The 22,747-nt window shown below is 38.6% G+C and overlaps 1 protein-coding gene across 3 annotated transcripts; it reads right to left on the reverse strand.

The window, feature by feature from the left end:
* Positions 1-1,716: 1,716 nt before the first annotated feature.
* LOC110095048 (ras-related protein RABE1c-like) lies at positions 1,717-20,152 on the reverse strand. 3 transcript variants are annotated; one of them, XM_028699521.1, is made up of 9 exons: positions 19,585-20,152; positions 19,362-19,495; positions 4,051-4,123; positions 3,859-3,929; positions 3,680-3,745; positions 3,490-3,587; positions 2,969-3,031; positions 2,225-2,317; positions 1,717-2,158 (listed from the first exon to the last, which is right to left on the reverse strand). In XM_028699521.1, exons 2-9 carry the CDS (start codon positions 19,432-19,434, stop codon positions 2,075-2,077), a joined length of 621 nt encoding a protein of 206 aa, XP_028555354.1. In that variant the 5' UTR covers positions 19,435-19,495; positions 19,585-20,152; the 3' UTR covers positions 1,717-2,074. The 3 variants fall into 3 exon arrangements, with proteins under 3 accessions (XP_028555354.1, XP_028555353.1, XP_020676075.1); XM_028699520.1 differs by having other exon boundaries at positions 3,829-3,929; positions 19,362-19,519; positions 19,585-20,146; XM_020820416.2 differs by having other exon boundaries at positions 3,829-3,929; positions 19,585-20,141.
* Positions 20,153-22,747: the final 2,595 nt, after the last annotated feature.

A 22,747-nucleotide genomic window follows, 5' to 3' on the forward strand; every position in this document is an offset into this window, starting at 1 on the left:
CCCAAATCGCATGGGACAGACACATTATCCGCACAAGATAAAACAAGTTTAGAATTCAAACCACGATTCAATACACCAACCTCACTCGAACATAACCGCGAAACCTGGGCAACAGGAGCCACCCCCTCCGAAACCACTATAGAGTCCATCTGGACTACATTAGAATTAGAAATAACAAGATTAAACCCTCAAAAACCACAACATTCTCAGTAATATTCACAGCATGGCCTAATTCTTAAGGGATAACAACCACAGCATTAGCATAATCCCCCGCAATAGAGATCGGCACAACAGGGGTAAGGAAGGATGAATTAAAGCATGAATATCAGAAACCTTGTTAGAGACCTTGTTAGAATTAGGCAGATCAGCCACATGAGGATGACAATTCCCAACCGCATGTCCAATATTTTTACAAGAAGCACAAAAATAAGGGAACTCATCCATAACCACTTATTGGACATAGCCGAACTTCTCAAAGCTTAATCACACCTTGTCTAGATAGGATTTAGTGATATCCAGCTCCACTAAAACACGAGCTAAAGACAGACTGGATCAAATAGAAGTGGCAGAATCAATTTTCAAAGGTTTGCCAAAGAGAGAGGTCAAACCGTGAAGAATGTGGGGGAAAAAGATGTGAAAACACAATTGTGAAAAATATACCCAAATCAAGATCATCGGCGACTCAACACCGACATAGACAAGGGGAGACCACTTTGTAAGCTTCATGTAAAAATTATAAATCAAATACGATCTATGACAGAAGACCCTACAGTAATGAAGGTCATTTGCCATCTTGATAAGAATATGCAACGGATCCAACATGGTGACCGAAACCTCCCCATTCAGCTTGAGATTGAAAAAAATCTACGAATGGTATCAAGAGAGGGTCATTTGGAAGGAAAAAAAACCACCTAAAGAGAACTGAAAAGAAACAGCTAAAGCCTATATTTCCTGATCCGAGATCCAAAGGGAAGGCAAGCCACGAAAAGAGGATGTCCTAAGCTCAGGAAAATCAATGACTGAAGAAGAGCCCGCAAGAACATCCAAAAAATAACGCGAAGAAGACAAACCCCCTAAAATTTTAATTTGATCACAATTTTTTATTGCATCCCTTTTTTTTTTTTTTTGCTAGAAAATTATTTTCTACATCTTTAATAAAATTACTCTTTTCATAACAATTTACAATCAACTCAATAAAAAACTACAATTGTTTGAAAGGAAGTCTTGGGCTTCGTTTGAAATGACTTTCTTAATGCTTCTTAAAATAACTTTCAACTATAAAAATTAAAAATTTTTACTAAAAATTTGCTTTAAAAAGCACTAAAAAAGCCGTCCCAAACGAACCCTTTTGTCTTTTTTTTTTTTTTCAAAAATTCGCCACAAGTGGTGTAGTATTTCCCTCTTTGATGCGCAGCTTATTTGAAGCTGTTTGACAGCCTAAATGGACTCTTCAATACTAATTATAATTCTGATTTGAATGAAAGTTTTTTTAAACAATAACGTTCTACTAATTAGCATTTTCATAACAAACAACCGAGTAACCATCCTATATTTGTATTTCGATCATTTATTAGCTATAAAAATGTGTTTTTCTCTCTTAAAAAATCAGATATTTTGCCCATCTCCTTATACCTAATAGACCTTGCCAAAGTTATCACAGAAATCAAAAACATAACACAGCCATAATTACATGACAATGCAGCAAATAAGAGAGAGTTAAGGGCCAACATTCTACTATTTTTAGATAGAGATGAATTTAAACATGTTTAAGGCTTCCTTTGGGATGGATTTTTTACTACTTCTTGAAGCAGCTTTTTAGTATAAAAATTAAAACTTTTGTACTAAAAAGTTGCTTCAAGAAGCAGTAAAAAAGCCGTCCCAAACGAAGCCTAAGTTGGGAGTGTGGAAACTTCCCCAGCAATGAAAAATAAATAGCATTGCACTTAGGGCAGGGAGGTTTAAAGAATATGATAGGATCAAGAATGCAAATCATACTTACCTGAACATCAAATCAGATTTGTAAAAAGAAAGATCCAACAACAATCTTAAAGAAGCACCTCCCATCCTCTACTTTCTACGAACTACAGCAGGCTGATCTCTCTGAAGCTTTGTTTTCACCAGTTGCTTGATCTGGTTTGTTAATTTTAACTGTCCTTTCCTGGCGGTAAGAAGACAAATAATAAGTTTCCAGGAAAGAACTTTAGAATTGAACAAGTAATCATACCTCAGGTTTGTTGTCAGATTCTGCAAGTCTCTGCTTGATGTCTCTAGCAATTGAAAAGAAAACTTGTTCCACATTTAGATTTGTTTTTGCGCTCTGGCAAGCAATCATATACAAGAAAAAGTTAGAAGTTTCAAATGCTAAATAAATAAATAAATAAAATGGTCCCGAACTTTTGAGATGCGTCATTTTAATTCCAAACTTTGTGTTCAATTTGATCCCTTAACTCATCATATTTGAATCAATTTAGGCTTCGTTTGGAACGGCTTTTTTATTGCTTTTTAAAACAGTTTTCTAGTTTAAAATTTAAAAATTTTATACTAAAAAGCTACTTTAAGAAGCATTAAGAAAGCCGAAACAAAACCTTAGTCCTATAGTCAACTTAACCGTCTCTTTCGACAACAATTGGAGAAGAGAATCTATAGTCAACTTATCATAAGATTGTTTTAGACTTTATGGAGCCAATTTCATTCATTTGAACTGGTACTAAGTAGTCAGATTGACCAAAAGAAATCCAAAATATCCTCATACAAAGAATGGATCCAACAAATTGTATCCAAATAAATGACAAGATTAACAATAGGAACTGTAGTTTTGTTTAAATTTAATGAGCTGAGAGATTAAATTGAACTCTATGAAAAAATTTTATCAAAAGGAACATATCTACAAAGTCTAGTGATCATTTTGATTATTTACTCCAAAAAATAATAAGAAATCAAAAAATAAATGAATATTCTAAATGCTTACAGTTTCAAAGAACTTGATTCCATATTCATCAGCCAGTGCTTGTCCTTTCGAGGTAGGAACAGCCTGAGCAATTTCTATATGAAGTGTCAGTGCTAAACTCGGATCACATGTTAACATACAGTTTCAAGGAACTATATCTCAGATGCATATTTATGATTGGAGCACATCATTAAAGACATGAATTTAAAAAATGGAGAAACAAAACGATTTCCAGCTGATAATACCCTTTCACTTTGAACCATGTGAGCCTAGCAGCAAACACATTGCACGAACTGAAATGTAGAAGAAATTATTCTGTGCGGAGGCCGGACACAGCACTACGTTCGGAGGCAAATCAGGTGCAGCCACGTCAGCGGTACTGAGCTGTGGTACCAAGCAATCTGAGCCGCGGTACCCAGCGAATGGGTGATGTGGCGCATTATGATTGGTCTCCGAGCGACGTTCGTCGTCCGCACAGAATAAGAGAGTAAAAAGAGGAAGAAAACATATAGAAAGAGAAGAGGGAAAATAGAAGAGAGTACCCTTCTGCTTTCGTCCATGTCAGCCTTGTTACCCACTAGAATCTTGTTAACGTTGTCAGAGGCATGTTGTTCAATATTCCGGATCCAATTTCTTATGTCTGCAAATTGCAAATACCAGAATTATGAGAAATTGGAAAGAAAATGGTACTGAAGAAAACCATCACAGGAGGACATTATTGTAGCTGTTAACTGTTGAAAGATGACTCGTCAGTTACATCATAAACAAGTAAAATGCCCATGGCCCCTCGATAGTAAGCTGCAAGTAAAAAAAACAAGGTAAGAAAAGCTCAATGGCAGCTCCAAATGACAAGAAAAGGAGACAGATTATAGAAGACACACCCGTAGTAATAGTCCTAAAACGTTCCTGACCGGCTGTATCCCAAATTTGTAATTTAATACGCTTTCCATCCAGCTCAATTGTTCTTATTTTAAAATCAATGCTACATAAGAAGCAAACAAAAAGCAATCAGAAATGCCAAAAAAAGTAGATACGAACAACTGACAACTTAAACCCGGACGAATCTGTCTTTAGGAAGCAATAATAAACTATGTAGAACCTACCCGATTGTGGTAATGAAACTTGTAGTGAAGGAGCCATCTGAGAACCGTAACAAGAGGCAACTCTTGCCGACGCCTACAAAGGACAAAATCAGTTTACATCAAATGTGAACTTGCTATGGGACAGTATATATCAACCAAATCAATTTCAATCTATATGAAATCATTTCTTAATTACCTGCGAATGAATTATCATCCATCAAAGAGATTCCAAATGAAAAAAGAAAAAAAATGGAGTACCACACAAACTGTTGTTGGAAGTGGTAGCAAGTAAAAAAGAATAGAAATAATACAAGCAAGTTTGAAGCTACATATAAAATCTCAGATTTGATTATATGCATAACCCCTCGTTCTCCCTCGTTTTCTCTCTCCTATGTTCCCTCTAGTTCCCATGCCTCATTACAACTCTCTCTCCCTCTCCCTCCCTCCCTCCATCTTACAACTCATTTAAGCCCACTACCTCCGTTCTCTAGCTCTGCATTCTCTCTATCACTCTCCATCTCACAAACTCATCTATATTGAAATCGACCCTATGCCTTTATCCTCTTATTTTCTACTTTAGTGGCAAAATCATGAGAATCACAAATACAGCAATGTCACTGAAGAAAGACTCGATCAAATCTGAGGAATAAAAGCTAGAAGACAGAAGACAGTGTATTCAAAAGAGAGACAATGCTTGGATTCCTACGGATTGCAACAATATTGGGTCAGATCATAAACTCATATCAAGCTAAAAATTATAAGGGATATATAGACTCAAGACTATTTGACCCGACCCATTTTTACAAACGGGTCGATTTCTCGAACCCGAACCCGACCCCAAATTTACTTTTTATCTTCTCTTTTTCGTCGTTGTTGTTCGGCTTAGTTCTGCAACAAGGGAAGTTCACTGGCTGTGAAGGTAACTTCGTTCCTTCGACGATGTTTCCTTCTGATTGGATCAGAAGTTACAACATTTTGATCGGAAGCAATAAGGGGAGCTCGCTGGCTGTGAAGTTAACTTCGCTCCTTCGACAATGTTTTCTTTCGATTGGATCGGAAGTTACAACATTTTCATCAGAAGCAACGAGGGGAGCTCGCTGGCTGTGAAGGTAACTTCGCTCCTTTGACGATGTTTCCTTCCGATTGGATCAGAAGTTACAACATTTTGATCGGAACGACGGGAGCTCCCTCGCTCTTTTTATCTTCTTTTTCTCGCCGTTGCTGATCAACTTCGCTCCACGGACATGGCCAAATCCCGTAAATACACAGAACAACAAGAATTTCGGGTCAAAACGGGTCATTTTCGGGTTTCCAGGTCAACCCGAACCTGACCCGAAATTCGAAACGGGTTGAAAATCAGGACCCGAACCCGACCCGTTTCGGGTTGACCCAACCCAAAATTTTTTTGTTTCGTGTCGGGTTCAGGTCGGGTCCAATATTGACACCCCTAATGTTATGAATGCTTTACTAATAAGGCACATATCATGCTCCCAATAAGGCGGATGAGAAGTCTCCTCTGTGAAACAAAAAATCATGCTGTGCAAGCATAAGGTAATTATAGCGTAAAAAAACAAACGGTAAACTTTCAAGAAATCGCAATCACAAATGTGATGGGTTTAAAACAATGGAAAATTGACACAAACGCCAAGCTGTGGTTGGTTTCGATGTGGGAATGCCAATGAATTGAAGAGTTCAAAGGGAAAGAAGATGAAAAGGAAAGAGATGAAACCACAGAAGAACTTTTGGGGAAAAAAAAGTTAAGAGGAGAATAAAGAGAAGAACATCTGATCAAGATTGATATTGAAAATAAATGAGTTAAAGATATAGAATTGGATTAAGAGAAAAGAGATATGAGGGGAGAGGGGGGGTTTAATGGGAGTGAGACAAAGGGCAAAAGAGAGAACAAAAACGGAAACTATGTATTTAAATAACCTCGACCGTTGCAAGGAAATACAAAGCTAACGTCCAAAAAGACATAATAACTATTATTTAAACTATTTAGCTATTGACTAGGTAGGGCTATATAAAGAATAAAAATTAATCATGCCATTATTGTGGAGAGAATTCATAAAATCTTCCAAATTTGTTCAAGATCACCTCCTAGTACAAAATCATGACACATGCAATCAAAAAAGTCTACCACATCAACCTCCATTCAAAGGAACATGTTAAGGAATATATCAAGCGGTGCTCCTTTTCAAGGCCAGTTCAAGTTCAAATGACAGTGGAACTGAGTAGAGTCGGGAATACTAATTTCAACTGGACCTGATCTCAATTACAATCCAGTCTCAGTTATAAAAGCTGCAAAATCTTCAAGACTTGGCCAAAGTTACGCAAGGGACGCCAAATAGAAAGCTGCATAAGGTGGCACCATAGAAAGCAAACAAAAAGATGTACTATTCATACAAGGAATAAAGAACTACAGAAACAGAAAAGCCAATGAATCAAAATCTGATCACACCTAAGAAGAAAGTCACTGAACAAAAGCCGCAATAGAGAATGCCTGTTAATTTCTATGGATGGTAACAGTACTGAGCGATATCATACACCCATACTAAGCTAATAAATATAAGACATCCATTAGATCTCAATAATAATGACATTATAATGGAGAGATATATCGTATTTTATATTTTGTTCTAATTATGTGCAACCCTCATATGTTATGAACATGAAGGCGGTCATTCTCCCAACTAAGAGTAGAAAACTCTATTCTAAAGAGTAGATTTTGTGAAACAAAACACAATCATTTGCAAGTAATGTAATGGCAGCGTAGGGACCATACCAAGATATATTGCAAGGAATCACGGCCACAAATGTCATAGGCTTAAAGCAACGGCGAGTCAACACAAATGCAAAATCATAACAAGGTTATGATGTGGCAATGCCAACAAATTGAGCGGTAGAAAGGCCAAAAAGCTCAAGAAGAGAGCAAAAGAAAAGAGATAAAAGCACAAAAGAACTTTTCAAAAAAAAAATTGCAAAGGAGAATAAAGAGATGAACATAGAATTTGAGATAGATAATAAAGAGCAATTGAGATAGACAAATAGAATTAGATTAGAAGAGGACTAATAAAATTACAAGAAGCAGGCCGTTCAGTGGGTCCAACAGAAGAAGAGCGAAAATAAAAGAAAAACTAGGCTTTGTATTTAAAAAAACTTGACTATTACGAGACAAAACAATGTCAAAACAATATATTTATATATATATATATATATATATTTCGTTTGTGAATTTTACATTTTTTTTAGATCATATCATGGGATTATCCATCTCCATTAATGCTTTGTAAATGTTAGAATGTATATGAATTAACCTCTCCATTGCTCCCTTTCTAAGAATAAATAGAATAAAACAGTTCAGACCATATTCTATTTAAAGGAAAAGTCACACTGATGCCCAACCTTGTACATCAGCATTAGGACTTCTTCAAAGATGAGAAGTCTAGCTGCCAACTCTAGACCACGAAAATCCACATAATGAGATCAAAGAATCATATAATAACAATCTAAGAACAACATTCATCCAAATATCTATGCCTAAAGAAGTTGAACTCAAAAGTCAACGTATCTCAAGTTTTGGTCAAAATTTAGACGCTTATATGCATTCTGTTGCACCAAAAAAATGGCCTTGTATTGACTCATGGATAGAATGCTTCCTTCATTCTCTCAATTAAGGCCAATGTAACTATTATTTGCATTTGCTAGGATATTCGGGCCCAATAAATAATTTACATGAAGTTTAATCGAATAAATTTAACTATAGAATAAATAACTGAAAAAGAAATCAGTTGCACCATAGGCATATGGGGAAGTAGGCAGGCATAAGCATGCCGTCTTGGATATTGGCTTTATCAGATAACTCAACCCACTGCATATTTTTGTTAAAATATAACTGTTTCGGTTCATCTTACCTGTCAGCCTTTTTCCCTTGAAAGTAAATGTTAATGCATGCTACGGCCATGCATTCATATAACAACAACAACAACAACAAACTTTTATCCCACTAAGTGGGGTCGGCTACATGAATCCTTTTTCAACATTGTGTACGGATAAAAGATTCTCATTTAAATCTAATAAAGAAATATCATTTCTAATATTTTCTAATCAAGTCTTTATAGGTCTACCTCTACCTTTCTTAACATAAGTCAGATCTAATACCTCAACTTTCCTAACCAGGTCATCGGAAGGCCTCCGTTTAATGTGACCAAACCATCTAAGGCGACTCGCTCTAATCTTATCGTCCACTAGAGCTACTCCAACCTTTTCACGTATATGCTCATTTCGTATCCTATCTCTACGGGTCAAGCCACTCTGATATGCCACCGGCCCAGGTGGAGCCGGCTGGACCGGTCCTTGTCTACACCCGGCGGGCCCCACAGGGGGCGGAAAACAGAGAGAGAAAGGAGGGGGGCGGAAGCTCCAAGTGGGCCATGCTTGGATTAATTTAAACTTAGGAGGGAAAAATTGAATGAAGGGGTTGTTTAGGAAGTTTGTAATTGTCCTTTGATGTTAATTAGGAGCTTAGGAGGTAATTAGGGGGATTATCTTGAATTTGAATGAAAGTTTGAGATCTCATCGTGTGCTTGGGCTCTAGGGTTTGCGATAGACTTGTGAAGAGTTGTTCTTCCTCTCGAATCGAAGATCATTGTATCGTTTATTGTTTTCTTGCATCTATTAGTGAATTTCCATCGTTCTTCTCCAAGTTTTCTATTGTTCTCTCATAAAAACTGCTGTGTTTGGCTATTTTCCTGTTACAAACAGCAGCTTGTGCTTTGTTTTCTCACTGATTTCGATTAGGTTTGCTTGCAAACTTAAGTATTACCTTGGGGTTACTTGCAAACTCAAGTATTTCCTATCAAATTGGTTTAGAGCCATCGATTTAGGACCATCGATGGCTGAAATTCTAAAATTTCAGCGGATTTTTTGACAACCGGAAGAAGATCATTGTGATTCTTGGGAAGAGAAATAGCCGGGAAGAAGGTAGAAGTCTTGGAAGGCGAGATCGGTCAATTAAAATCAGATTTGGAGGAAAAGTTCTTTGATTTTCAAAACCAAATCACTTCCTACAATGAAAGGATAGAAGGGAAATTAATGGTGATGGAAGAGATGTTGAAGAAACTGATAGAGTTGAAGACCAATCCTACGACATCGGAAGCATGAGAGACCACCGGAGGTCATGGCGTATGAGGGAATCCGAACCCGTTTAGGGGGAGGAGAAATCCGGTAGTGGAGATCATTGAGGGAGAGGACAACATGCCACCTCTAGAACCACTTTCTAGAGAGGAGATGAGTTTGGAAAATGACCGGAGGGGTGCTGATTTCGTCAGGAGAAGGGAAGAATTTCATCGTCGAGGTGCTGATTTCGAAGGAAGAAGAGGGGAATACAATGAAGGGTTCAGGTATAATCACCGGAGGGAAGATCGAGACAGTTGGGGAGCACCTCCTTTTCGAGGAATGGGAGGTTATGGAGGATTCGGGGGAAACGGGGGAGACCCACGGGTGAGGAAGCTGAAGATGCCCGTCTTTGAGGGTGAAGACGGCCATGGTTGGATCTATAAGGTGGGGCGTTACTTTGCTGTCAACGGGTTGACAGATGAAGAGAAGCTGACGGCAACGGAATTATGTTTGAAAGAAAAAGCCTTCGCATGGTATCAGTGGCGTGACAGGAGGGAGCTCATCCGGAGTTAGAGAGAGTTCAAAGATTCCTTATCAAAGCATTTCCGAGGCGATGGGGGAGGAGATTTTTATGAGCAATTCTTTGCCTTGACTCGGGAGGGGACTATGGCAGATTACCGGGACAGGTTTGAGTACTTGGCTAGAAGATTGGATCATATTTCGGAGTCAGCTTTGGAAGGGAACTTCATGAAGAGGCTTAAACCTGATAAACGAACAGCAACAGGGTGCTGGAGCCGAGGAACCTAGGGAAGACTACGGAGCTGGCACAGTTGGTGGAAGATCAGAAGAAATCAGAAAGAGGGGCTCGAGGGAACTATTCAGATGGATCATACAAGATGACTACCACATTCTTACCGTCAAAAGGGGCAGCACTAGGGAGTCTGAAGGAAGTGCCAAAAAAGAAAACTAGAGGAGGGGGAAATGGGGGACAATTCAAAAAGCTGACGGAGAAAGAGATGCAAAATAATAGGGCAAAGGGGTTGTGCTTCAGATGTGATGAGAAGTACATGCCGGGGCATAGGTGCAAGGACCGAACTCTTCAGGTTCTCCTTGTCTATGAAGACGAGGGAGGTGAGAGTAGGTCTGAAGCAGAGGAGAAGGAGAAGTTGCATCTGGATGTGGCAGAAGTCTCTCTGAACTCTGTAGTGGAATTCACTTCGAGTCACACTATGAAAGTGAAAGGAGAGATAGCTGACCGAGAGGTGGTGGTGTTGATACATAGTGGGGCAACCCACAATTTCATTTCCACCCAGATCGTTGAGCTGCTTGGGATGGAGTTAGTGGATACCGGAGGCTATGGAGTGATGATGGGCACGAGAAAGATGGAAATGGGTAGAGGAGTTTGTAGAGGGGTGGTGCTGAAGATTCAGGGGATCTAGGTGAGGGAGGACCTTCTTCCCATGGAATTGGGGAGTACTAACGTCATCCTAGGGATGAAGTGGCTGCAAATGTTAGGGGAGAACAAGATCAATTAGGGTACACTGAGGATGGAACTGGTGATTGGGGGAAGGAGGAAGATTCAGGGTGATGCTGGGCTGACCAAGGCTGGGGTTTCTCTCAAATCCCTAATCATGACCATTCAGGAGGAGGGAGGAGGCTACTTGGTCGAGTTGCACCGTCTTGAAGGGGTCAGACTAAAGGAAGAAGGCAATGTTCCCTCTTCAGTGTAACTGCTCATACACTAATTCAGCGAGATTTTTAACCTCCCTAGGGTTTACCTCCTCAGAGGGAGTTGGAGCACGTCATTACCTTGAAGGAAGGGGAGACACGGATCAGCGTCCGCCCTTACCGCTACCCACAGATTCAGAAAGATGAGATTGAGAAGTTGATCTAGGAAATGCTGGAGGTTGGGATCATTCGACCAAGTGTCAGCCCTTTTTCTAGTCTAGTCCTCCTGATCAAAAAGAAGGATGGGAGTTGAAGATTCTGTATGGATTACAGGGCTCTGCATAAGGGCACTACACCAAACAAGTTCCCAATTCTGATGATTGACGAGCTATTGGACGAGCTATATGTAGTAGTGTTGTTTTCCAAGCTGGACTTAAAATCCGGATACCACCAGATCAGAATGAAGGAGGCAGATGTTCCAAAGATAGCCTTCAGGACACATAAAGGGCATTATGAGTTTCTGGTAATACCCTTTGGATTGACTAACGCTCCAGCTACTTTTCAGTCTTTGATGAACAGGGTATTCAAGCAGCACCTCACGAAGTTTGTCCTGGTCTTTTTTGACGACATTCTGGTGTACAGCAAGACTGTGGAGGAGCATTTGAAACATTTGAAGGTGATCTTAGAAGTACTGCAGGAGCATGAGCTGAGAGCCAACCTGAAGAAATGCAGCTTTCCGGCTCAGACATCTAGACTGTGCTGCGGAGTGGGGCGGACCAAACCAAAATTGAGGCAATGCAGAAATGGCCACTGCCTATGAACATAAGGGAGTTAAGGGGTTTCATAGGATTGACTAGTTATTATAGGAAGTTTGTGAAGGGGTACGGTACCATAGCATGGCCTTTGACTGAGCAGTTGAAGAAAGACAACTTTTCCTGGGGAGATGCAGCGACCAGGCCTTCGAGAGGTTAAAGAAAGCCATGACCACTGTTCTTGTTCTAGCTCTTCCAGATTTCAACCAGACCTTAGTAGTAGAGACCGATGCATCAGGATATGGGTTGGGGGCAGTGTTGATGCAGAACCGCATGCCTATAGCATACTTCAGTCAAGTGCTATCAACCAGGGAAAGACTAAATTCAGTGTACGAGAGGGAGTTGATGACCATTGTCTTGGCCATTCAGAAGTGGCGTCCCTATCTATTAGGTCGACACTTCATTGTCAGGACTGATCAGAAGAGCTTAAAGTACCTCTTGGAGCAAAGGATGGTGACTGGGGAGCATTAGCAGTGGCCATCCAAACTATTGGGTTACGATTTCGAGATTTAGTACAGGCCAGGGTTGGAAAATAAAGTAGCTGACACTCTATCCAGATGTGTGAGGGAGCTCCAGGAATTAGCTGTGTCTGTACCCTTGATGGTAGACTGGGGGGCCATCAAGGAAGAAAGCATGCTGGATGAAGAATTGAGAAAGATCATGGAAGATCTAATAAAGAACTGGAGTAGCCATCCTGGTTACTATATTGAGGGGGAGAGATTGTTATACCAATGGAGGTTTGTGATGTCACGAACTTCTATACATATCCCTCACTTGTTACAAGAGTTTCATGGCAGCGCGGTGGGGGGTCATTCAGGGGTACATAAGATATATAGAAGGCTGGCATCTGAGCTTTACTGGAAAGGGATGCACAAAGATGTAGAAGAGCTGGTGGCCAGGTGTAAAGTGTGTCAGAGTAACAAATACATTGCTATGGCTCCCAGAGGACTACTACAACCATTGGCACTTCCAAACAGAGTATGGGAGGAACTGTCCATGGACTTCATCGACGACTTACCACGATCAGAAGGATACATCGTCATCATGGTGGTGGTGGATAGACTTAGTAAGTATGCACATTTCATCCTCTTGCGACATCTATACACCGCAGTGTCAGTGGCAGCAGCATTTATCAGGGAGATTGTTAGACTGCATGGGATTCCTAAATCGATAATATCGGATCGAGACAAGGTGTTCCTCAGTCAATTTTGGGGGAGCTATTCCGATTGCATGGCACTATCCTCAAAAGAAACACCACCTACCATCCACAAACAAACGGGCAGACGGAGGTGGTAAACCAAAGTTTGGAGACCTATTTGAGGTGTTTTATGTCGGAGACACCGCGGATGTGAGAAAAATGACTGTCTTGGGCGGAGTATTGGTACAATACCTCGTACCATTCCGCTTACCAAATGACCCCATTCAAAGTGTTGTATGGAAGGCCCTCCATACCTAGTGCACTATGGGAGAGGTAGTACACCCGTGTCGTCAGTTGAGCAGTACCTGGAGGAAAGGGACAAGGTGCTAGAAGAACTGAAGGAACATCTGATGAGGGCACAATAGATCGTGAAGAAGCAGGCAAACTCACACATGAGAGACATGCAGTTTGAAGTAGGGGAGAAGGTGTTCCTGAAACTACGATCATATAGGCAAAGGTCAGTGGCTAGAAGGAGGAATGAGAAATTGGCACGAAGGTACTTTGGCCCCTATGAAGTGTTGGACAGGATTGGAGCGGTGGCATACCGATTGAAGTTACCCCCATCAACCATTATACATCCAGTGTTCCATGTGTCTCAACTAAGGAGGGCCATAGGCGAGCATGCAACGAGTGAAAAACTGCCAGATACTATGACGGAGGATTTAGAAGTGGTTTTAGAACCACTAGAGCTGGCAAGAGTCCGATCAGATAAAAAGAGCAACAAAGAAGTATTGATCAAATGGAGAGGCCTCCATGATTTCGATGCTACGTGGGAACCATTTGATAGACTAAGGGATCAATTCCCTTCTTTCCACCTTGAGGACAAGGTGAGCCTTTGGGAGGGGAGTAACGGCCCAGGAGGGGCCGGCTGGACCGGTCCTTGTCTACACCCGGCGGGCCCCACAGGGGGCGGAAGTTCTAAGTTGGTCATACTTGCATTAATTCAAACTTATGAGGGAAAATTTAAATGAAGGGGTTGTTTAGGAAGTTTGTAATTATCCTTTGATGTTAATTAGGAGCTTAGGAGGTAATTGGGGGATCATCTTGAATTTGAATGAAAGTTTGAGATCTCATAGTGTGCTTGGGCTCTAGGGTTTGCTAGAGACTTGTAGAGAGTTGTTCTTCCTCTCGAATCGAAGAACATTGTATCTTATATTGTTTTCTTGCATCTATTAGTTAATTTCCATCGTTCTTCTCCAAGTTTTCTATTGTTCTCTCATAAAAACTGCTGCATTTGGCTGATTTCCTGTTACAAACAGCAGTTTGTGCTTTGTTTTCTCGCTGATTTCGATTAGGTTTGCTTGTGAACTCAATTATTACCTTAGGGTTACTTGCGAACTCAAGTATTTCCTATCACACTCATCCACATAAGCATCCTCATCTCTGCAACACTTAACTTAGTATTATGCTTTTCTTTTAATGGCCAACATTCGGCACCATAAAGCATTACAGGTCTCACCACCATCTTATAGAATTTTCCCTTAAGTTTCAGGGGGACTTTTCTATCGCACAATAAGCTCGATGCATTCCTCCACTTCAACCATCCAACTTGAATTATGCTGATAATATCCCCACCAATTTCACCATCACTCTAAACAATAGATCCAAGATATCTAAAATGTGTACTCTTATTAATGACTTGATCGTCCAAAGTCACAATCCCCTCACTAGGTCTACTGCTACTAAAATTATGCTCCATAAATTCAGTTTTAGATCTACTCAAGCGAAAACCTTTAGACTCCAAAGTTGACCTCCATAATTCAAGTTTACCTTCAACTCCCTCTGTAGTCTTATCAACAAGAAGAATATCATCAGCAAAAAGCATACACAAAGGTACATCTTCTTGCAAATGTCTCGTGAGAACATCCATGATTAGAGCAAAAAGATATGGACTTAAGGCTGATCCTTGATGTAATCCAACCGAAATAGGAAAATACTTGGTCAAACCACCTTGTGTTTGAACACAAGTAATAGCTCCTGCATACATATCTTTAATGATTTGAATATAATCATTATTAACTCCTTTCTTTTCAAGAACTCTCCATAGCACTTCTCTTGGAACTTTATCATGCTTTTTCTAAATCAATAAATATCATATGAAGATCCTCCTTATTCTCTCTATATTTCTCCATCAAACCTCTCAATAAATGTATGGCTTCCATAGTAGACCTACCCGGCATGAATACAAATTGATTTTGAGAAACATTAGTATCACGTCGCAACCTACGCTCCATAACTCGCTCCCATAGTTTTAAAGTATGACACATTAACTTAATTCTTCTATAATTTGCACACTCCTGTGCATCACTTTTATTCTTAAAAATAGGAATTAACACACTCATTCTCCACTGATCTGGCATCTTTTTAGTCTTCAAAATAGTATTAAAATAGCATAGTCACAACAACAGGACAAAAATTATATCACTATCAATACTCTTAAATTGATAGGGTTGAATTATGATAAGAAACGCTTGCAAAAATTTAGGAAAAGCTTTGGTTGAAATCTGGTTTCAGCAATTTCAGAAAACAAATGATAAGAAAATCAGGAATAAAACACACGAACACTTTTTTATTGAAAGTTCTAAGAAAGAAAAGACAAGATATAAGTGGATCTTCAATTGGAGAGGAAAATCCAGCTCTTTGAAGATCCAGCTCTCCCAAATTTCTAGCCATTGGCTAGAGCCCAAACACCCTAAGAACAATCTAATTTCAGCAAATAACACCTCCCCCTAACCCTAGGAAAATCATATATTTAAAGCAAACAATAAATAGTAAATACCCAAACAACCCTCCCCCAATTCCCTCCTATTTCTTTAATTATTTTTCTCCCAAATCAGCTCTCAAATCAGCCCCTAAATCTGTCATCTTCAATTAGGAAACATTTCCTAATTAATCCCCTCCAAATCTGCACTATTCAAATTAGGAAACATTTCCTTATTGTGATTTACTATTTTCCCAAAAAAAGATAAATTTGGCCCTTCAAACTTCAAAGAGAAGTTATGTTGCCCGTTGTTGCTTCCAAGACCTCTAGACCTTCAATCGTTGAAGTTGCCACCAGACTAAAGAGACAAAGAAGAGGCCAATAAGAGAGGAAAAAGGAGGTTTTAAGTTTAGAACTTGAATATGTGCAATCTAATTTTTCATTGATTAGAATACATCTAACTATAGTATAGAAAGAGAATCAAAATCCAAACTAAATGCAAAAGTTAAGACGAGAATAATTACTTAACATTTGAAAATCTAAACTAGCTTCCTAATATCAATGAGAGAATATGCCTTGGAGATTAAAAGTCTAACCAACTCTACTAAGTTCTAGAAAGTTACCTATTAAATACCAGGATTAGCAAATTCTTTAGCCTAAAATCTAAAAGAATAGATATAACATCAAATTCAAATAAAATTAAATCCTAAAATGGGTTGAATGCAACAGGACAATCACTCATGCACTAAATCGGTCAGCCCCAAGGGTATAATAGCTCCTTTTGAGATCAGTTGTCGTTGAGCTGGCCCAATGCAATTGTAGGCCATTAGGCCAATGGATTCAGATTTGCCTAGATCAAAAGAATACCTTGGAAATGATTTCCTTCTTCGATAACAAACAGTTATTTTCCTCATTTTCATCCCCATTAGAAGGGACCATCAACACCCATTAGGGGGTGCAAAGGGGTATCAAGCATTGAGAAGTGATGCATGATCTTCCTTACATACAGACAGAAACCAATGAAGCTCATTAATTTAGGAATAGTGCAGGTCGGCCAATTTTGAATAAGTCAATTGATCACAATCTTTGTAGTAGTTACAGGAATCCTAACCCCTCCTACATCAATTTCAACTTCTCATCATCCTGCATATACTAATCTAAAATTAAAACATAACTTGGCATGTGCCTAGCCCATAGAATTAAAAGTTTGAAGCCACAATAAGCATCAACCATTCAATTTGCTTTATGACAATCATCATTTCTTGCTTATTATGTATCTCAGCCAATATTTTTTTGAAGCATCTCATTGGCTTCTCCGCTCCTCTGCAGATCTCACCTGCCAACCTCAAAAATCACATTCCATCTACTCAAACTTTCCTGTAATGCTAAAAAATATCATATTGTTCCCCTACCACGCAAAGTCACAAAAAAAAAGAATTAAAAAAAAAAGGAAAAATGTTCAATTCCAACTCTTTGTTTCATTTCCTTCAAAGAAGATCTTCATATCCACATTAGATGTTTCACAAAATAGATTTTTAGTAAAAAAAATCATGTCTCCCCACTCTTTGCATTAAAAGCCCCACAGCCCCAATATTATCGAACTGTTCCTCACCAGGTAAACAACACCACCAAAGCAAAGAAAGACTTCGACCAACCAAAAAAAATTTAAAAATATGATAAGAAAGACCCGAAAGATAAAATAGCAAACTATGAAAATCATGAGAGAGATTTGAATATCTTACTAGATGCTGAATGAATTAAAAAAAAAATTAGCAATCTAAATAAGACTTGTTTAAATGTTACCCTTACCACTTACAACATGATAATTTTCTTAAACAAAGATAATGGGGCATTATATCTTGGAATAAATGCTTGTTGATGAGATTGTAACTCAAAGACTAGAAAAACAAGTGCTTATTTATTCTTGTGACTGATGTTACTAGCATGATACCTCAAAATACCCTCCTAACCTTAAGAAAATGCATGCAGAAGTCCAATAAGCATATAAAATTAAAATGAGAGAAAATATATCAAGCAAGCCACCACACAGAGATAATAAATGAAAATTACTAACAAAATAATAAGTAAAAAATTGCCAACTCTATGCATCCCTTCAACTCATGTTTGGAGCTGTCTATTATACTAACAATACAAATGATAGTGGAAATACAACAATAAGGTTATTTGTAGATATAACTAAGCTAATGCAAAACCAAATATCAAATCTACCCTTCGATTTAACTTCATAAGTGATAGAATTTTTGGATCAAGTATATTTGCTAGCTCAAACTACGCCCATTTATGATATGTGGCAACAATGAGAATCTTAGGATGGATGTGTGGCAAACTATGAAGGCCAAATTAAGAAATGATTATACTCAGGGGCGGAATCATTAAGCCCTTAAGGGGGGCAATTGCCCCCCATAAAAAAAATTAAAAAAAATTTTAATACATAGAATTTTAGGTAATTTGTCATTCTCAATCTTTTTTTTACTCTTTATTATAGGAATTTTTAAGCAATTGCCCCACCTAAAAAATTTAAATAGTATGATCTTTAGATGATTGTCCCTTAAAAGAATTATGCACATTGTGTAGATGGGTTATTACAATGGATTTTAGACAATTACCCTCCTAAAAGTTTTAAATTAATATGGTCTTTAGGCAATTGCCCCCAGCATAATTAAACACATTATGTAGAGGTGTTATTTTTAAGGAATGATGAAACAAATATAAAGAGAAATAGTAAAGAGAATTCAAAAATATACTTAGAAACCAAAATTTGTTTCGGGGGCACTGCCCCTTGACCTCGCTACCTGAGTAAAAAAATGAAAAATGAGAATCCATAATGTCAATCTCAAGTAGCTGGAATAAGATTAATGATGAAATTTTTACAGATGAAAAAATACATTGTGATTAAAAAAATATTTCTAAATAAAAGAGAAACTGTGAGATACTTTGTAATATACATAAGTTATATGAGCTAATTAAAGGGACACGAGACTTACTAATCAGGGCCAAAGCCTACCAGGATCTTTTGTCAAATACATTTTTAATCTAATAAATTACAAAGAACTGTATTATAGATGAAGTATATTATTTATTAGTATTTTATAATACTTTTAGTATAATCCTATGCTTCCCAGAACTGTCGTGAGGAAGAGCTTCCTAAGGTTTAACATATGATAATAAACAGATTCCCAATTACTACGTGAGAACTATATATGAACCATAAGGAACATAATCATGGCGTACAATAAAAAAAGGAATTTTAGAAAAGATACATATAAACCTCGAATTCATCCATGTTGCAAAAGCTAACAAAGTTCAAAATATGATGGGAACTTATGGCCAGTTAAGTTAGTGAAGTAGTAGACAAAAACCAAATGACCACAGAACTAGGTCAGTCAGTCCAAACAGTTAATGAAATGTGACACTAACAAAAGAGCATGGATCACATGATATTGCTATCTAAAACAATCTGCGTGTTCCAAACTAGAAAGGATTAACTAAAACAGATGGTTTATGATATTGGGCAGTAGGCCCCTGATAAACAATATTAAATTCGAAAAGCCTACAGAAGAGATTGAAGATCTCAAAACTTCCAACATGAAGCAATTGTTTGGATCCCCATGGAAAAACTGATATCTTCCGCCTTTCAGAACTTCCAACATGCAACAATGTTTGGATAGAAAATCCACCCATATATAAAAACTGATATCTTCCACTTTAAGGAAAACTGGTCAAATTCCCAGAAACCATAGCCCAACAAAAGCTCAACACAAAAAAAGCGATCAGATACAAACACAACACAGGAAGAGAAAGAAGAAACTCTCACCGCTGTCTCCTATCAAAAGAAGCTTAATGAGGTAATCGTAGTCCGCTCGAGCCCTAGCCGGAGGAGCAGCCATGGAAGACTCGCCAAAGAAGCCCCTGAAATTCTACTCCCCTCCGGAAAACCCCAGATCCGCTCTTCGATGCAAACAAACACCAAAACTATAATAGAAATTGTCTTAATTGAAAATTTCTATCACGAGGATCGGAAATGGCGTAGAGAATACCAGATCGAGGACAATGAAAATATGCGGAAGGAGTCCAATGGCCGCAGTTCGGACGTTGAACGCTTTCAAGCAAAGAGAGATCAGTGTTCTGAATTTAATTTCTTACATATGCAACATTTAAATAACATCCCCCTCATTTTTTTAATACAATCTAATCATCAATGATAAGGGAGAGATCATTAGGATGAAATTGATGACAATAATATAATATTGATTTGATAATGAAAATAGAAAGAAACATAAACATTAAAAAAATTAAACTAATTAAATATGGGACGACAAAAGAGAGGCATCATAAATCTCATTATTCATTTTTAGTGAGATTTCGTTGGGATTTTTCTCTCTCTTTTTCGTCAACGAATGCTCCATCGCAGTGGGGAAGGAGTGGACGCAGTCAAAACCCCTATCCAGTGAGATCTCGCTGGAACTTTCTCATCTCTCATTCGTCGATGAATGCTTCATCGTGATTTCTTTTTCACATCGAGAGTTCCATTATCTATAAATTTGAGTGCAATATATGTAAATCCCTCTCTTTTTAAACCCAAATGATAGGATATTTAGGGTGGGAAAGGTTCCTCACCAAAAATCTCAAGAGAGCTTGCTGATGAATGAGCTGTTGGAGAGAAAATTAATAAAAATTATATCTAGTAATGTGAAGTCCATAAGACAGGCTCCACATGAGCCTTTCAAAAGTAATTAATGTTGGATATAAGCATAAGCAAAAGTATTATGAGGGATTATCTGCACATGATCTCTGTATGTGTGAATAAAAACTCCACATTTTCAAATTCTCATATATAATTCACATTCAGTGATCCCCATAAAAACCTAATAAGATATAGTTGTGTGAAGATCCAGTACAAACTTATGTAGAAGAAGATTACAAGTGACATCAAAATTTTAATGTGAAAAGCTAGGAAAGAAAAAAATCATAGGGCCTTACATAGTTCAAATGATTCAAGTAGTGTATATCGCCGGTGATTTACAAATGATGCCTCTTTCCATAATTGGGGAAGATGTTGTGCAGGATATTGGGAGGAAGCTTGAGCTTATTGGAAGAGAGAGAGAGAGTGAGTGAGAGAACGGGATGGGGGGTGGAGATAGAAAAAGCTGAACTGAAATATTTATTGATTGGCTTAGCCCTTATTACTGCCTATAACATCTATTTATCCAAATGGCTACACAAAGCTTGACATCAAAGGTAATACCTGTTAAAGTGTAAACATAAATAAATATAGTTGTATTTATTTGCTCTGCTTAGCTGGCATTTGTTGATTGGCCATTAGGATATTCTAATATCTATATAAACATGTAATCTGTACATTTCGGATAATGAATTTGATTCTCTGTTTCCATCAACTCATCCCTTTCTCTTCTTCTTGATTCTGGTCATCTCTTTCTTTGTTTCTTCATGGTATCAGAGACCTAGGCAAGAACAATCGCTGCAGAGATGAGCTCCGCCACATCTAATCCCGGAGAGCAATCGGAGATAGAGGAGACGGAAGACTCAACGATTTCATCGGTTCTCAAGTTTGTCGTCTCAAACTTAAAGACGATCGTCTCGATTCAACTGGATGCCGACAACTACCCCGTATGGAAAGCACAAATTGCAAAAAAAATTCGTGCCAACGGTTTTGATCGGTTTCTTGATTCTTCCATTTCTTCTCCGGCTCCGGTCATTCTTCAAACCGATGGTCGCTCTATTCTGAATTGTCATTTCATTCAGTGGAGGCTAACTGATCAAAATCTCGCTGTGGCTATATGCTCTACAATATTCTCCTCCATCTTACCGTATGTAGTGAATCTTGAATCAACGGCATCTATCTGGACTACGCTCGAACAAAGATTTCAGTCTACTAATCGGTCTAAAGTGATTCAACTCAAGAATGCTCTTCACAACATTTCACTCAAGAATCAAACCATTACTCAATATCTCTTTGAGATAAAGAAGATTGTTGATCAGATTTCTGCATCAGGAGCAACGGTGGACCCGGAAGATGTTCTTCTCTACATTCTCAACGGTCTTCCACCAGTGTACCAATCTTTTAAAACATCGATTCGGACAATGTTAACCCCTCTATCTCTGGATCAGCTGTACCCTTTTACTTCTTAGTGAAGAGATTAATATTGCATCTGATAATGCTCGCGCCGAAATACTACCGGATCCTCACACGGCGCTCTTTATGCCTCGTGGTAGAGGTTGTCGCTCGAAAGGCAGAGCGTCATTATCCAATGTGCCGCCACCGCGTTCTGCTTCTAACTCACAAATCACTTGTCAAATTTGTGATAGAAGAGGTCATCTGGCTTCAACATGCTAGCATCGGGCGAATCTCAGCTACGTTCCCAGACAACCGCAATCGCAGTCCAGAGCTCTTGCTGCAAACACTGAAAACCAATATTCTGAGTGGTTTCTTGACTCTGGAGCTACAAATCATCTCACCAATTCGCTGGACAATTTGTCTATCGCGACACCTTATCATGGTTCCGATACTGTTACTGTAGGTGACGGGAGATCGGTTAACATTGCCAACACAGGCAATGGTCTCTTACCGACTCCCAATCGTAAGCTATTTTTATCTAAAATTCTTCACACACCGTTTCTACAGTTTAATTAATTTGCTTTCAATTTCTAAGCTAACGCAAGAAAACTATATTTCGATTATCTTTAATCCTTCTGGTTTTGTGATTAAGGATATGAAGACGCAACAGGTGCTGCTTCAAGGCCTGTGTGAAAATGGTCTTTACCCGATCAGGCTGAAGGAATTATCTGCTTCTGGACTCGGCCTGGCTGCTGTCTCCGAAAATTCTATCAAATGGCACAATAGATTAGGACATCCTCATGAGAGGGTGATCAAAACTATCTCTCAGTGTAATCCTTTACTTCAAATAAATACTGATCATATAAATTGTATTTTCCGAAAAATCATATAATCGAAGCAATTCTCCTTTGTCTATTGTGCACTTTGATGTTTGGGAGCCGGCTCCGGTCGTATCCAATCAAGGATATCGCTATTACGTGCTATTCGTAGATGACTTCTCCATATTCTCCTGGATTTTTCCTATGAAGAAGAAATCCGAAGTTTTTAATATTTTCGTATGCTTTAAAACCTGTATAGAAAAACATACTATGCATACTATCAAAACTTTCAGGTCCGATGGGGGG

Source organism: Dendrobium catenatum, unplaced genomic scaffold, assembly GCF_001605985.2.
Source record: "Dendrobium catenatum unplaced genomic scaffold, ASM160598v2 fragScaff_scaffold_1335, whole genome shotgun sequence".
Classification (NCBI taxonomy): domain Eukaryota; kingdom Viridiplantae; phylum Streptophyta; class Magnoliopsida; order Asparagales; family Orchidaceae; genus Dendrobium; species Dendrobium catenatum.

Bases quoted from the DNA above. Each gene is read 5' to 3' on its own strand.
- LOC110095048 (XM_028699520.1), bottom strand. From the start codon at position 19,434: ATGGCTGCTCCTCCGGCTAGGGCTCGAGCGGACTACGATTACCTCATT. The intron at 3,746-3,828 runs GTGTGTCTTCTA...TTTTACTTGCAG, and splicing joins TTTTAGGACTATTACTACGG to CTTACTATCGAGGGGCCATG. The intron at 3,588-3,679 runs GTTAACAGCTAC...TGCAATTTGCAG, and splicing joins TGACGAGTCATCTTTCAACA to ACATAAGAAATTGGATCCGG.